Genomic DNA, 13,214 nt, shown 5'->3' with positions numbered 1-13,214 from the left:
ATAACCAGGAACAATTTTTTTTTTTTTTTTGAGACACAGTCTTGCTCTGTGCCCTGGGTGGAGTGCAGTGGTATCAGCCTAGCTCACAGCAGCCCCAAACTCCTGGGCTCAATCCTCCTGCCTCAGCCTCCCGAGTAGCTGGGACTACAGGTGCCACCACCTCGCCTGGCCAGGAACACTTCAAAAAAAATTTTTTTTATTCTGTCTTCATAGAGACTATCAAAAATTGCCAGTGCTGATGATGTTGCGAATTGTCATGGCAGGGTATCGGGAAAAGTTCTGCTAGCAATAATCACGCCTCAGATAAACCTCACTGGCCACTGTGCAGAGCTCACGGGGGGACGAGTCCCATTTGGATAACGTAAGACATGATCAAACACATCCTTTCCCTACGGTCTTTCCTGATGACAGTGCTGGACAATCTCAAGAAACACAGCCGCCCACTCAATAACTCCTGCTACCCAACCCTGGCGACCCTGCACGGCCCTGGGCAGGTGCCCTGGCCCTCCTGGGCAGCACCTGCCCAGCCCTGGGGACCCCGCACAGGCGCTGCGGGAGGTCTGGGGTCTCCCCAGAGGGCGCATGGGGGGACTTCCTGATGCCCAGGATGCTGTCCCGGAGCAGCTGACAAGAGAGGGGCGTCCAGCCCTCTCTCCAGCGGGGTGAACACTGGACCAGCTTACACGCAGGCGGGGCCCCCGGAAGCCACAGCCAGCCCTGAGATCTGCGGTTGGCTGACCCTTCGGGTCACCACCAGGCTGGACACGGCTACTTGTTCAAAGGACAGACTCCCAGCCCCATCTACCAGGCTCCTACGTGTCTCTGCAAGCAATCTCAGAACGACACATCTGCCTCGACTGCAGCAGTTCTCAACCGGGGGCGCTTCTGTACCCAGGGGACGCTCGGCAAAGTCCAGACATTTCTGGTTGTCACAGCTGGAGAAGGGGGTGCTGCTGGCAGCTAGGGGTGGAGGCCAGAGACACCGCTCAACACCCTGTGGCGCCCGGTTTGCCCACCAAGCACGCCCCAGCCCCGAATGTCACCTACCCTGGGTGACAGCCCTCACACCGCGCTTATCTGCCTTCCCTGCAAGCGGCTTTGCGTAAACGTCTTAGACTTGGATTCCGGCTCTACAGCTTAGGCTAACTGGAGAAGAGAAAAACGCTATCCTCTTCTTAACACCCCTCAAAACAGACGTGACTGCCACTCACACTCAACGTCTTTGTGAAGAAGTTCTCGAAGAACCTCGCCTGCCCCACGTGTCAGAGGCACCGGGTGTCCCAGCGGGAGAGACCCTCTGCCGCCACCCAGCAGAGGGAGACAGGGAGCTGCGTGCAGGCCAGGCATGGACCAGGCGTGTGGTCTAGACACACGCTGTCGGACTGTCCCCGCCTGTTCACAGCCTCGTGAAGACGAGGACAGGTCTGTGGTCTGACCGACACCCCCCCAGCTCTCTGTCACCCTGCGGGGCCACCACTTACCCATGGGACACTCCCCCTGGCCACAACTTACCTAAAGGCAAACCTCTCAACCTCCCAAACATCAACGGTAGCAGTGACCTCCAAATGCAAAGAACCCACACTCTTAGCGGTCATTCCTCACCATGAGTAGCCACAACTGTTTGGTTAAAACACTGAAAATACAGTACATAGAAACAAAAAACAAAACAAAACAAAAAACAAAAAAAATTAAGAAATTAGAAAAACCTTAAAATCTAGAGCATAAAATAAAAAGAACTTAAATGTAATTATTTTAAAAAAACAAAAATCAAACAAAATACAGCTGTGAACTGAAATACGCAACAGTACAGTATACGAAGAGAGACACTGTCCCAGACAGGGCAGGAGGGAAAGAACAGACGGCGGGAAGGACAGCGTGTGGCCGTGGGCGCGGGGAGGGCCCGGAGGCTCGTGTGTTTCTTCCAGAGCTCACGGGGCAGGTCCCAGCCGCGGCCCCGCGTCTGAGCCGAGTGACTAGCAGGGCCAGCCCCAGACAGCCGCACGGGCCTCCTGCCTCCTCCCGGTGCCCACGGCAGGACCGCCCAGAACTAGGGGTGAGCGAGCGAGCGTCCCAGGGTGGCCGAGATAGCTGACTCCCCGAGTGAGCGCAGACGCGGGGCCCTTTCTGACGGAGCTGCTGCAGGCAGGCCGCACACTCAGAGCAAGGACAGTTGGCAACGAGCTACAGCAGGAAGGAAGCTTCCAGAGAAGCCCCAAGCCCCGGATCCCACACCCACCAGCCCAACCAAGCCCAGAGGCCCCGGAGCTTTGCCTCTGCGACCATCCTCACCGGGCTCCGTGGGACTGCACCGCAGCCAGCAGCCATCCTTACCTGGCAACACGCCCAGGACCGCCCGCCTCGGCCAGTCTCAGCTCACAGGCCAAAACCAGCGGCAAGTGTCCTGGGGACCCCACATTCTGGGTGTGCTCCCTGGGGGGCATCTGCCTTCACACACTGAGACCGAGATGTCACCAGGGACAGGCAGGGCGGAGGTGCTACTGTCTCCCAGCTGAAGTGCAAACCTGCCTCTAGACACTTGTCCTCAGGATTTGTGACTGCATTTTGGCCGGGAGCCACTCTGAGGTGCGGCTGGGATTTGGGGTGTGGCTTGGCAGACGGTCACTAAGCTCAGCCCTGACAGAGCGGCCCTGGCTGCAGAGTGGGGTATCCGAGTAGCAGAGAGGTCTGCCTGGCCAGGAGGTGCCAAAGCCGGGCCTGCCCCGTAGCCGCAGCCTCCAGACCCCCCGTTTGGTCTCTGTTTCTGCCCAGGGAGAGCTGCGGAGGGGCATCTGCAAAGGGGCTTCTGCCTGGGGGGACGCGGGCCAGCGACGGGAGGAGACCCTCACTCCACAGCACGGCTACAAAACCTGGTAGTTGGAGCTGGACTGCAGCTGGCCGAGGTCGCTCAGGTGCCAGTGGTCCCCCGCAGGCACGAGCTTGCCCCCCATCTGTGCACGTACCATGCCGTCCGCCAGGGGGAAGACGTTCAGGGAGGTGGGGCGCTCCTTCCTGCTGCAAGAGGGGAGAGGGGCTGTTAGACAGGCCATGAAAGCGTGGAGCCCTCCCCGGACGCAGACGTCCACACGCTCGCGCCTCCTCAGTTACGCTCCCACTCGGCGTCACCCTCCCGCCACGCTCGACTCGCTGTTGTCACCCTCCCGCCACGCTCGACTCGCTATTGTCACCCTCCCGCCACGCTCGACTCGCTATTGTCACCCTCCCGCCACGCTCGACTCACTATTTCCATTCCGTTCAGTCCTAAACAGGTGCCTGCGCGTTGCAGAGACCGCAGCAGGCCAGCCAGCAGCCACAGGTCCCGGCCACGCTGACCGGGGGCTCTGAGTGGCTGGCCTTTCTCACGCAGCACCCAGCCCTGCCCCGGGAGGTCCCGTCATCCGCACTCTGACTCCTGGGCCAGCAGGGGACTCGACCCTTCCCCAGGGCTCTGTCCCTCGTCCCCTGCCTCCCCCCAGTCCTTTCCTGTTTTCTCCACGAGGCCTTTTCATCGCAAAATGTTTGAACAAGACGGGTCCAGAATAAAGAGCGTCCCCACGTCTGCTGGAGCCGAGGGCACTTGTCCCCCTTCCCGCTGTCGGGGGCTGACACGGAGGCCAGACCCGCTGGCAGCCCAGCGGGGAAGGGGAGTGTCTGGAGACGGGGTGGAAGAGCTCGGCCCGTGGGGAAGGCTGCGAGCACGGGAGACAGAGCCCCGAGTTCTCGCTCCACGTCCTCCTCTGTTGGAGGCTTCACATCGGGTGGGCCCAGGCAACAGAGGCCAGGCCAGCCCCACCCCCGACCTCCCTGGGCTGGGGGGGCAGATGTCGCCGGAACCCACTGCTTGGAGCTGCTTAGCCGAGAGCAAGTGGGCGCCTGCCATGGCCGAGCTGCAGCGCCAGCCCCAGGCCCTGCGGGAGGGGTCGTCAGGGATAAGGATGACGAAGAGGGGGGAGGGGGTGCCGTGGCCACCACATGGCCGTGCGGGTGGCCTTAGCAGTGTGATTCTGGGGGCACATGCAGTTCTGGGGACTGGCCGGCTGGTCTGTCCTGCTCAGGACGATGCTGTCACCTGCAGGGTGAGGGTCCCTGGTCCGCTGGGACCTGGCAGGGACAGAGCCGGAGGCGCAGTGTGCTCCGTGGGGGCTGTGGGGCTGCGTGGGCGAGGCCACCCCACGTGGTTTCCTGTGGGTGACCCCCCGTGCGCAGGAGATGGCTACCCTTAGACACGGCTCAGCTGCCACCTTAAAGAGCTGCATAAACTCGGATCCTGAGGCGGGACGTCGGGGTCGGGAAGCTGCACGTCTGCCCGTCGGTCAACGCTCAGCTGGCCCACGGCTCAGCCCTCGCTCCAGCCGCCCTCTGACCAAGGCTGCCAGTGCCAGGCACGGTGAGTGCAGCCCCGTGGGGGCCTCGGCCGCCCCGTCTGCTCGGGGGCCCCCAGCTGTGGCAGCGCCTCTCCTGGCCCAGGTCTGCCCTGTCAGCATTCGCACTCGTGACCCTGGTGAGGGCACATACTGGGTCCCTAGGCCCAGGCTGGTGCAGTCTTGGCTGTCACCAGATGCTTTGGCGGCACAGCAGGGAGCACAGTGGGGGTGAGGGGGTGCACGCACGGACCCCCACTTCCACAGCCCCGCACTGGACACGCCACCGCGCTCGGCCAGGCTGCTACCTCCGCCGGAAACCTCCTTGTAGCCAGAAGCTGTGTCTTCCCTTCGCGCCTCCCCACAGAGTCCCGCGAGGGCCGGTCCCGAGCCCCGGGAGCCCCCAGGCACGGCCTGGGCCATCTGAGCTCGGGAAGCCTGTCCTCTCTGTTCATCCTCGCTGCTTTCTCGGGGGACATGAGCGCCCCCCTTCAGAGACCCTTGCCCTGGGGGGTCATGCCACCCACGAGGGTCATCACCATGTTGCCTGAGTGGGTCAAGTCCCGCCACCCGCTGTGGGTGCAGAGCTCGTAAGTGGCCGTGCACTGGGCATGTGTCCAGCTGTGGCCGATGAGGGGTGGAGGCCCCGGCCCTGTCCCACACGCCTGGCCGCACCACGATTTCCCGTCTGTGACGGGGACAGGCCCGTGCTGAGTGAGCGGGACCCAGCTGGGCCTGGACAGAGCAGGGGGGGCCTGTGCTGCTCCCCCCTCTGTGCTGAGCCACGACCCGCTGCCAGGCTGCCACCGCCTTGGTGTCACGCTCGTAAATGCCACCGGCACACGCTTCTGAGCTACAGCATCCGCGGCACAGAACACCCCGCCGTGGATTCAGGAACCACCGTGCGCTCCTCAACAAGCAACCCGCCAGCCCCCTCCCCCCTGGGCAGCCCACGCCCACGGCGCTGCCCTCCGACACCCAGGCACCGTGTGGCTTTACCTTTTCCTCCACGACTGGCGCGGACTGCGGGGCAGCGACAGACACAACGGCCAGCACATGGCAGCGACAGCACAGGGGCGAGACAAGAAGACAGCCATTAGAGAACACGGCAGGGGACACGCGTGCACACTCACGCAGAAGACAGCCATCAGAGAACATGGTCGGGGACACGTGTGCACACTCACGCTGGAGACAGCCATGAAAGAGCACAGTTGGGGACACGCGTGCACACTCACGCTGGAGACAGCCATCAGAGAACACGGCAGGGGACACACGTACACACTCACGCTGGAGACAGCCATCAGAGAACACGGCAGGGGACACACGTACACACTCACGCTGGAGACAGCCATCAGAGAACACGGTCGGGGACACGTGTGCACACTCACGCTAGAGACAGCCATCAGAGAACACGGCAGGGGACACGTACACACTCACGCTGGAGACAGCCATCAGAGAACATGGTCGGGGACACGCGTGCACACTCACGCTGGAGACAGCCATCAGAGAACACGGCAGGGGACACACGTACACACTCACGCTGGAGACAGCCATCAGTGAACACGGTCGGGGACACGTGTGCACACTCACACTGAAGACAGCCATCAGAGAACACGGTCGGGGACACGCATGCACACTCACGCTGGAGACAGCCATCAGTGAACACGGTCGGGGACACGTGTGCACACTCATGCAGAAGACAGCCATGAAAGAGCACGGTTGGGGACACGCGTGCACACTCACGCTGAGGTGTGTGACAATGGCAAGATACCTGGGGCCCGGCCTGTGCCCCTACACAAATGGACAGAAGTTACACACAGATGTCTACAAGGGACAGACATATGACACAAATGCTCTGGGCTTCAACAAGAGGCCTTTGAAGGAGCTTGTGGAACAGGTCAGCAAATGATACATGTCCCTGTGCAGGGTGGCGAGCAAATGTCCCCTCGGCGCCCAGCACACACGTGCACACGGCACGCAGGTGACAACACACGGCCACGCAGACACACACGGCTCCTGCCCACGTGGCCTCTGCAGAGCGAGGGCCCTGCGCTGCCCAGTCTGCTAGAGACACAGACGCGGAAACCGCGCCAGGGTGAAGGGAAACGCGGCCTGGGCCCAGGAGCTCCGGCGCTGGGCGCAGAGCACACCTCAGGGCCCTCCCGGAGACGGGCTCCGGGCTAAGCCAACGGGATGGGCCTACATCTCCATCCCAGGACCAGAGGCTGCGCAGGACAAGCGCTGGCTCGGCCCGGGGGCCGGGAGGCTCCTTCCCGCCACGCAGACGCAGCAACACAGACCGCGAAGGAGCCGGCGCCGCCGCGCCCTGCGGAGCCGACTCGGGACGAGGAAAGGGCTGCGCCTCCCGCCCTGCGGCCAGCTCCGCCCTTCGGAGGCAGCGGCGGTGGCTGTGCCCGTCTGGGGCAGGTGGCAGCAGGCACGGGTGCCCGCCCACCTCGTCCAGCGGGGACGGCACAGCCGAGGCGGCGACTACGAGGCCGGTCCAGGCCAGGCGGTGAGGCCGGTGCTTGTCCAGTCACAGCGCAGCCACCATGACAGGAAGACGGTGGCCGCCAGCCCCGCTGTCCTTCTGACACACCGTGGAGACTGGCTCGCAGACGTCTGTGGACAGAGCCACTGGGGTCTGGCGACCAAAGTGACCCAGCTGCTCCCCCCGGGCCCGCAGCCCCGCTGGCAGGGTCCGGCTGCAGCAACCAAGGCGTCGGCGTCGGTCTGGACAAAGCCCCTTCCTCTGCTGGACAGGCCGGGGGTCCCGTCTCGTGCACGGAGGGCTCCCGGGGCAGCCCCCGCCGGGTGGCCACTGCAGCCACGTCCCTCTCGCTGGTGGCCCCGAGGCCCCGTGTGCGCAGAGGAGGGGAGTGCCAGAGGCCAGGCAGCAGCTGGGACAGCAGAGCCCACAGACCCCTCCCCTGCACAGCGCCTGGCGGCTCTGACCACAGAGCCTTCAGGGGCATCTGCAGAAGGACCCACCGGCTGTGCGTGGCCGAGTCCTGGCGAGGCAGGTGGCACCAGCCGCGGGCGTGGGGCTGCTCTGAGAGGGGGGCTGGCTTCCCACAGGCCCGCCTGACGCTCGGCGTCCGGAAGAAACCGAGGCACGGGGCTGTGCTCACTGCGGACCCCGCCTCACGAGGGAGCCCCCACAGCCACGGCACCTCCTGTCCGCGGGGTCTGCAGGCCTGGCCTGGCCCACAGTGACCTTCAGGGGCTGGCTGAGCCCAGGTGGCCCGGAGGTTCCGAGGGCGTCTATTTACGAAGTGTCCGTGGGGCCTGGGGTCCTGACCACGGGGACCGGGACGGGCACCCGCGGCCCACAGTCCGGATTCGGACGTCAGGCCTCCCAGGCACTCGCCCTCCCGGGAATCCTCCTGCCCGGCACAGGGTGCCCGTCCCCGAAGGGCGGGCTGGTGGGGGCCGCAGCTCCCAGGCGCTGGCCATGCTGCCACCTGCCCCAGCTCAGATGGCTCGTTCAGGGCCACAGAAACACCAGCACGACCCTGACTCCGGGTTAGAGCCCAATTCGTCCCTTGGAAATCGCCTTGCTGACTTCCGAGCACCCGGCTCCATGCTCGGCGGCAGGTGGCCGCGGAGGGTTCGACAGTTTGCCAAGCGCCTTGCCCTGTTGTCACCGTGCTTCGGGTCAGCTAGCAAGCAGCCTGCGCCCTGCTCCAGGGACCGCCGCGTGCCCCTAAGGGCAGAGAGACCGAGTCTGGGCCCCCAGCCCTGCCGGGCTTCCTCACACCCTGCGCGTGCGGCTCTCAGAGACCGAAGCACAGAATCCGTGGTGTGGCCCTCAGTTCCCCAGAGAGGGACCGACGTGGCCCCGAGCTGAGCGTCCTGAATCCTCTGGTCTGCAGACACAGCCCCAGGTCAGGCAGGCCCGAGGGAGACCGTGTGTGACGTCACCGGAGGCTCTCTCCGCCCGTCCTGGCTTCGAGAAGCTTGGTGGCAGGAACCAGGTGCCACCACTCAGCCGTGCGGCCCAGGTCTGTGGGCTGGGGATGGGACAGAGACTGGGAACATCAGTCCTCAGCCCAGGACACAGCCTCCTCTGGTTCCCTTTGCCCAGCGCCCTTGGCTGCTGACACCTGGACGAGCCCTGGGACGCCCTGCTCCCGGGGCCTGTGGCCCAGCGTCACCCGACTGGGAGGGCAGAGAGTGGAGGCGGAACCCGACCTCGCGGGCTTCTCCCGCCTCCCGAGCAACACCAGCACCGCGCCCTGAACTCAGCCTGAGCAAGGCCTGGAAGTCGCCGGCCTCGCCCTGCCCTGCACACACAGTTGGCTGTTCGACGCAGTATGTTCTAGGAAGTCCCCTCAGACAATGTATCAGCGAACACTAAAGCGTTGCCCTTAGGGGAAGTATGTACACATACAGGTGCGTATTTCCCAGCAATTGTAACCTTAAATCCTAAAGCATCTCGTTCTGGTCCACTCTATTTTCTTTATTTTACAAAAGAGAAAACGAGGTCTGAAGGAGGGTGACGGGCCCGAGGCCACCCGCAGACAGGGGCCACAGTGGGGCTTCCAGCCCACTTCACAGACCCGAGTCCCGGCTTCCCGCATGACTCTCCGCCCCAGGCACCCGGGATGAGGCTGAACGACAGGCCGGGCATCGCCTCGTTCCCCGACTCAAACTGCTCCCCGCTCTGATGGCGGAAAGCCCCGCTCTGGGTCTGAGGTTACAAACGCGTGTCAGCGCGCTGGCCAGTTCACACACGTGGAGCCCACGAGCGACGAGGATGGACGGCGAGAGTCTCCCTGGGGGGGACTGAGCTGGGGCCACACACGCTTCGCACACACTCCTGCCCCGGCTCGCGCTCCGCCGGGCTGCCCTGGGCCGGCGGGGACGGGCCCTCCTACCTCCTCCCGGGCAGGCTGCCCTCCGTCTGGCCGCTGCCCCCGACCTGCTGCATCTTGGACCTCTCGATGTGCTCCACGTAGGTCTGGATCATCTGCGGGAAGCGAAGCTCGGTGAGCACGCGCCGCCCGCAGCGCCCCGCCCGCCCCCGCCCGCCGGGCTCTGATAGCTGCGGGCCACCAGCTCACAGAACAAGGACCAAGTCGGGGGACCCGACCGGCACAGGCCGACAGCTTTCCCGCCTGGCAGCAAAATGCCCCAAAAAGAAAACACTAGAAAAAGCAACCAGAGGTCAGCGGCGAGTCACAGGAGCGGGGCTGCGGCCCACCCCCGTGCCGTCTGCACACCGGCCTCTGGGCGCAAGGCTGGCCCGCCGAGCACCCACCTCCGTGTGCCGCTGGTGCAGGGCGTTGTATTCCTTCTTCATCTCCGACTCCCGCTCCTCCAGCCGGGAAACTGGAAAACACAACGGATGCCCGTCAGCCACACAGCTGTCGTGGCCTCGGGTCGCACCGCGGGGACATGGCACAGACCCGAATGCCTGGTGACCCCTCTGGGGCACTGGGACGCGGGCTCTGGCCGGGGGCCTGGGTGGCACCGTGTGTGCCACACTACTGGAGAGTGCCCACCTCCGCCACCGAGAGGAATGGGACGCGGAAACTCACACGGGCGAGCTGTGCTCAGGTCAGCCGGGGCTTCTGACACGTGGGCAAAGCTCGCAGCGTCCCATGTGCAGCTGAGACGCGAGTGAGAAGCGTGTGGAAGAGGCAGATTTCAAAGTGAGTAGCCCTGAGACGTGTCAAACGGCCACACAACATTGGAAGCAATGGCAGAACCGACCACAAGGTCCCTTACACGTGCCGAGGGCTGGGGAGACCGAGTCACGACCATGTCCCTTTGGGCTGACAGCCGTGTCTGCCCTCAATGGGTGGCCCTGTACGTGCTCTGCCCACGAGACACAGGCCTGTCCCCTGCGGGCCCTGCCCTCAGCGCACAGCCCCCCAGTCTTCCGCAGCTTCCCGGAGTCTGTTCCAAACTGATTTAACAAAGCACACGGTTCAACGTCCCACTTGGCCTACATGCCCTCCTGCTCCGTGGCCGGGCGTGTGGCCAGCCTAGCAGAGTCCTCGGACGCTGTCGCTGCCTGCCTGAGCGTCCGCATCTACCGCGCTCCCAGGTGACAAGCTGCGGCGTGGGGACCCCACGCTGAGGAGCAACGTGGGTGTCAGACTCGGTCTGATCTTCCCGTGAGGAGCCTCAGTGGTTACAGACACCAGCACACAACATGCATGACTTACAGACATGGCATACAACAACACACGTATGACAGAGACCAACACACAACACACATGACTTACAGACACGGCACACAACACATATGACTTATAGACACGGCACACAACACACATGTGGCCGCCAGAAGAGAGAGCAGACGACCCATCCCAGGTGTGTCCTGACCCAGCCCCTGCTCCGTCCCTGGCAGGGGCTGCCCGACTGTGCGTCCGCCGACCCTCAGCCTTGCCAGCAGCCAGCCTTAGCACGGTGGCCCTGAGGTCTTGGTTGGGGAAGGGGACAGGCCCAACATCTCAAAACATTTTTGTCCCAACTTGATCCTAACTGTTCAGAGACAGGACGGCACCCGCCGTCCACGGTAACCAGGGAAGCAGCAAATGGGTCTCAGTTATCTGAGCATCTGATTACAGGAAATCTAGTGACACAGGCAGTCCTAACACCGACAGTCCAGTTTGAGCAAAGACTTTCGAAAACAGAAAAAATTGTTCCTACAGTAATAACAGAAAGCCCCTTTCTCCACCTGGCCTTGCAGGGGACAGGTTCTCCTGCAGACCCCGGGTCAGCACAGCCCGTCTGGGACACGCCAGCGGGTCCACCCGCCAGCCCGAGGAGCCGCCGCTCTTCCGCGTGGCGAGGGGAGCCCAGGGCAGCGGGCAGCTTTGCTCTGCAGGCCACAGAAGGACCTGAAGGACCACGCATTGGTGACTGCGGGCAGATTACAGCGTGAAGCCCAAGTGCCACGTGATCAAAGGGGCCTTATCTATTTATTTCCCTTTCTGCGAGGAGTTGAGGCTGACTGCAGACACGCATGGCAGCGCAGAGAGAGGAGACAAGCGGCCGAGGGAATCTAGGTGACAATGACATAAGGTCACCATCGGGTTTTCCTTAATCTCTCATCTTCAAAGGCTCTCAACGTCCTTCCCCACCCAACCATCTCGGGACAGCGTGCGGGGCCGCGGCCCGTCTCTCCGTGCTACTTACTCTGGTCCGCGTAGTTCTTGGCCTTCAGCTCCAGCTGCCGCGTCTGGAACTCGTAATGCTCCACCTGGATCTGCAGCTCCTTCTTCTCCTGTTCCAAGGCATCTTCAAACTCAATGAATTTCTACACGTGGAGGGGAGAAAAGGGCCGGGCGTCGTGAGTGGGTCACAGCCGCCCTTCGGGGTAAGAGCCACGGGCTGTCTCCGGGACCCGAACAGGTGTCTCTCCACCTCAGACCCCGCTCCCTGCCACTCGGCAGTGCCCGCCCCATGCCCGGACGAGGGCGAGCCCCAGCCCTGCAGGAATGAGTTGCCCTGCACCCTGCCCTCCAGCTACGGCACTGCAAGCCCTGTCCAAAAGGAATCTCTGACCAGAGCCACCACTGAGCATGTGCAGGATTCACTCTGGGTCTCTCCGGGGCCACACTCAGAAGGTACACGCTTGCTTTCACGCTCTGCTGTTACGGACTGGACATTTGTGACAACTTTTGAACACAGGGCGCCCTGTACTTCCATGCCTGCACCGGGCCTCACGGATCACGTAGCTCCCGTTTGCAACCGAGGAGCACAGTCCTCTCCACCAGACCTCTGAGCACGGTCAAGCCTGCTTCCTGCGCCTGGCTCACGGCCCGGCTCAGGACACCATCACTGCCGCAACAGCGGCGCACAAGGCTGCTCCTGGCCCCTGAGAAAAGCAGAGGGACGGGTCCAGGTTTGCACTCTTAACCTTACGTGGTGAGTTCGAGCAGAATTATCACCAAACCACGTGAAAGGAAAGCACTTTGCAAAATAAAAGAAGCTCCTGAGAGGTCTGAGGAGCGGAGGTGCCACTGAGGCCCGGCGTGCGGCACACGCCGCCAGGTTAATGCCCACAGCAGCCTTGAGGGGGCGCGATTTCACTGAGTGGAAAACCGGGAAATATTATCAAGAAACTTCATTTGCAGGAAGCATCGATATCAGCTGGGTTCTTAGGACACAAGGAGTTTCTCAGAAGATGGTTACACAGAACCGATGGCTGGTTTCAGGTTCTGCTAGTTAATCAGTGGCGGCCACAGCTGTGTTTCCCATAATAACTCCACCCAGTCCCCACCCCCCATAACAGGCCCCCAGACACTTCTTCCCCAAGCAGCTTCTAAAAAGGTCTTTGTGCTGAAAACGCTGGGGCTCCTGCCCGAAGCATGACTCATCCATGCAGCCGTGGAGAGGGCAGAACCCGGGGGGGGGGGGGGGGGCAGGCAGGGCAGCCGCGCAGGTCTGCGTCAAGGACAGCACGTGCAACCCAAGGAAATGCAAAAAGCAAACAACGAACAGCCAGCAAAGTGCACATTTTTTGTGCAGCTGTACAAAAAAAAAAAAAAAAATCAGTGTTTTTGAATTAGCCGTGGATACAACCAGCATATGAAGAACAAATCAATGCTACTGACTAACTGATAAGGATATTTTTTAATAGGGTAATTTTAATTCCCATTACTTAAAAAAAGAAAAATGGCAAAAAGGGATTTGAGGAGTAAGAGAAATCAGATGAGAGTGCTGCGAGAGGAATATTTTTTAGAAACTGCATCGCTACCATCTAGAGAGTCAGTTAAAACTGCTGTTCTTCCAGATCTGTGTGTGTGTGGGGGGGGCAGACGTGCAATCATTATGCACCCCGTGTTCCGTGACCTGGTTCAGTCGCTCACTTGTACCGGATGCCTCTAGGCAGCAGTG

General features: G+C 62.3%; 1 protein-coding gene across 8 annotated transcripts in view; it reads right to left on the bottom strand.

The window, feature by feature from the left end:
- Window positions 1-13,214, bottom strand: part of MAPK8IP3 (mitogen-activated protein kinase 8 interacting protein 3) — a 43,638-nt gene that overhangs the window by 18,929 nt on the left and 11,495 nt on the right. For 4 of the 8 annotated variants that reach the window (XM_045541104.1, XM_045541108.1, XM_045541105.1 and 1 more), the window contains exons 2-6: window positions 11,511-11,631; window positions 9,622-9,692; window positions 9,239-9,330; window positions 5,358-5,381; window positions 2,868-3,012 (exon numbers count right to left, since the gene is read on the bottom strand). In XM_045541104.1, the coding sequence (XP_045397060.1) occupies window positions 2,868-3,012; window positions 5,358-5,381; window positions 9,239-9,330; window positions 9,622-9,692; window positions 11,511-11,631 (453 nt within the window). The other 4 variants (XM_045541107.1, XM_045541112.1, XM_045541110.1 and 1 more) reach the window with 2 other exon arrangements.

The sequence above is a fragment of the Lemur catta genome, chromosome 2 (assembly GCF_020740605.2).
Source record: "Lemur catta isolate mLemCat1 chromosome 2, mLemCat1.pri, whole genome shotgun sequence".
In the NCBI taxonomy this organism is placed as follows: Eukaryota; Metazoa; Chordata; class Mammalia; order Primates; family Lemuridae; genus Lemur; species Lemur catta.
This window is presented reverse-complemented; position numbering and strand designations above follow the sequence as displayed.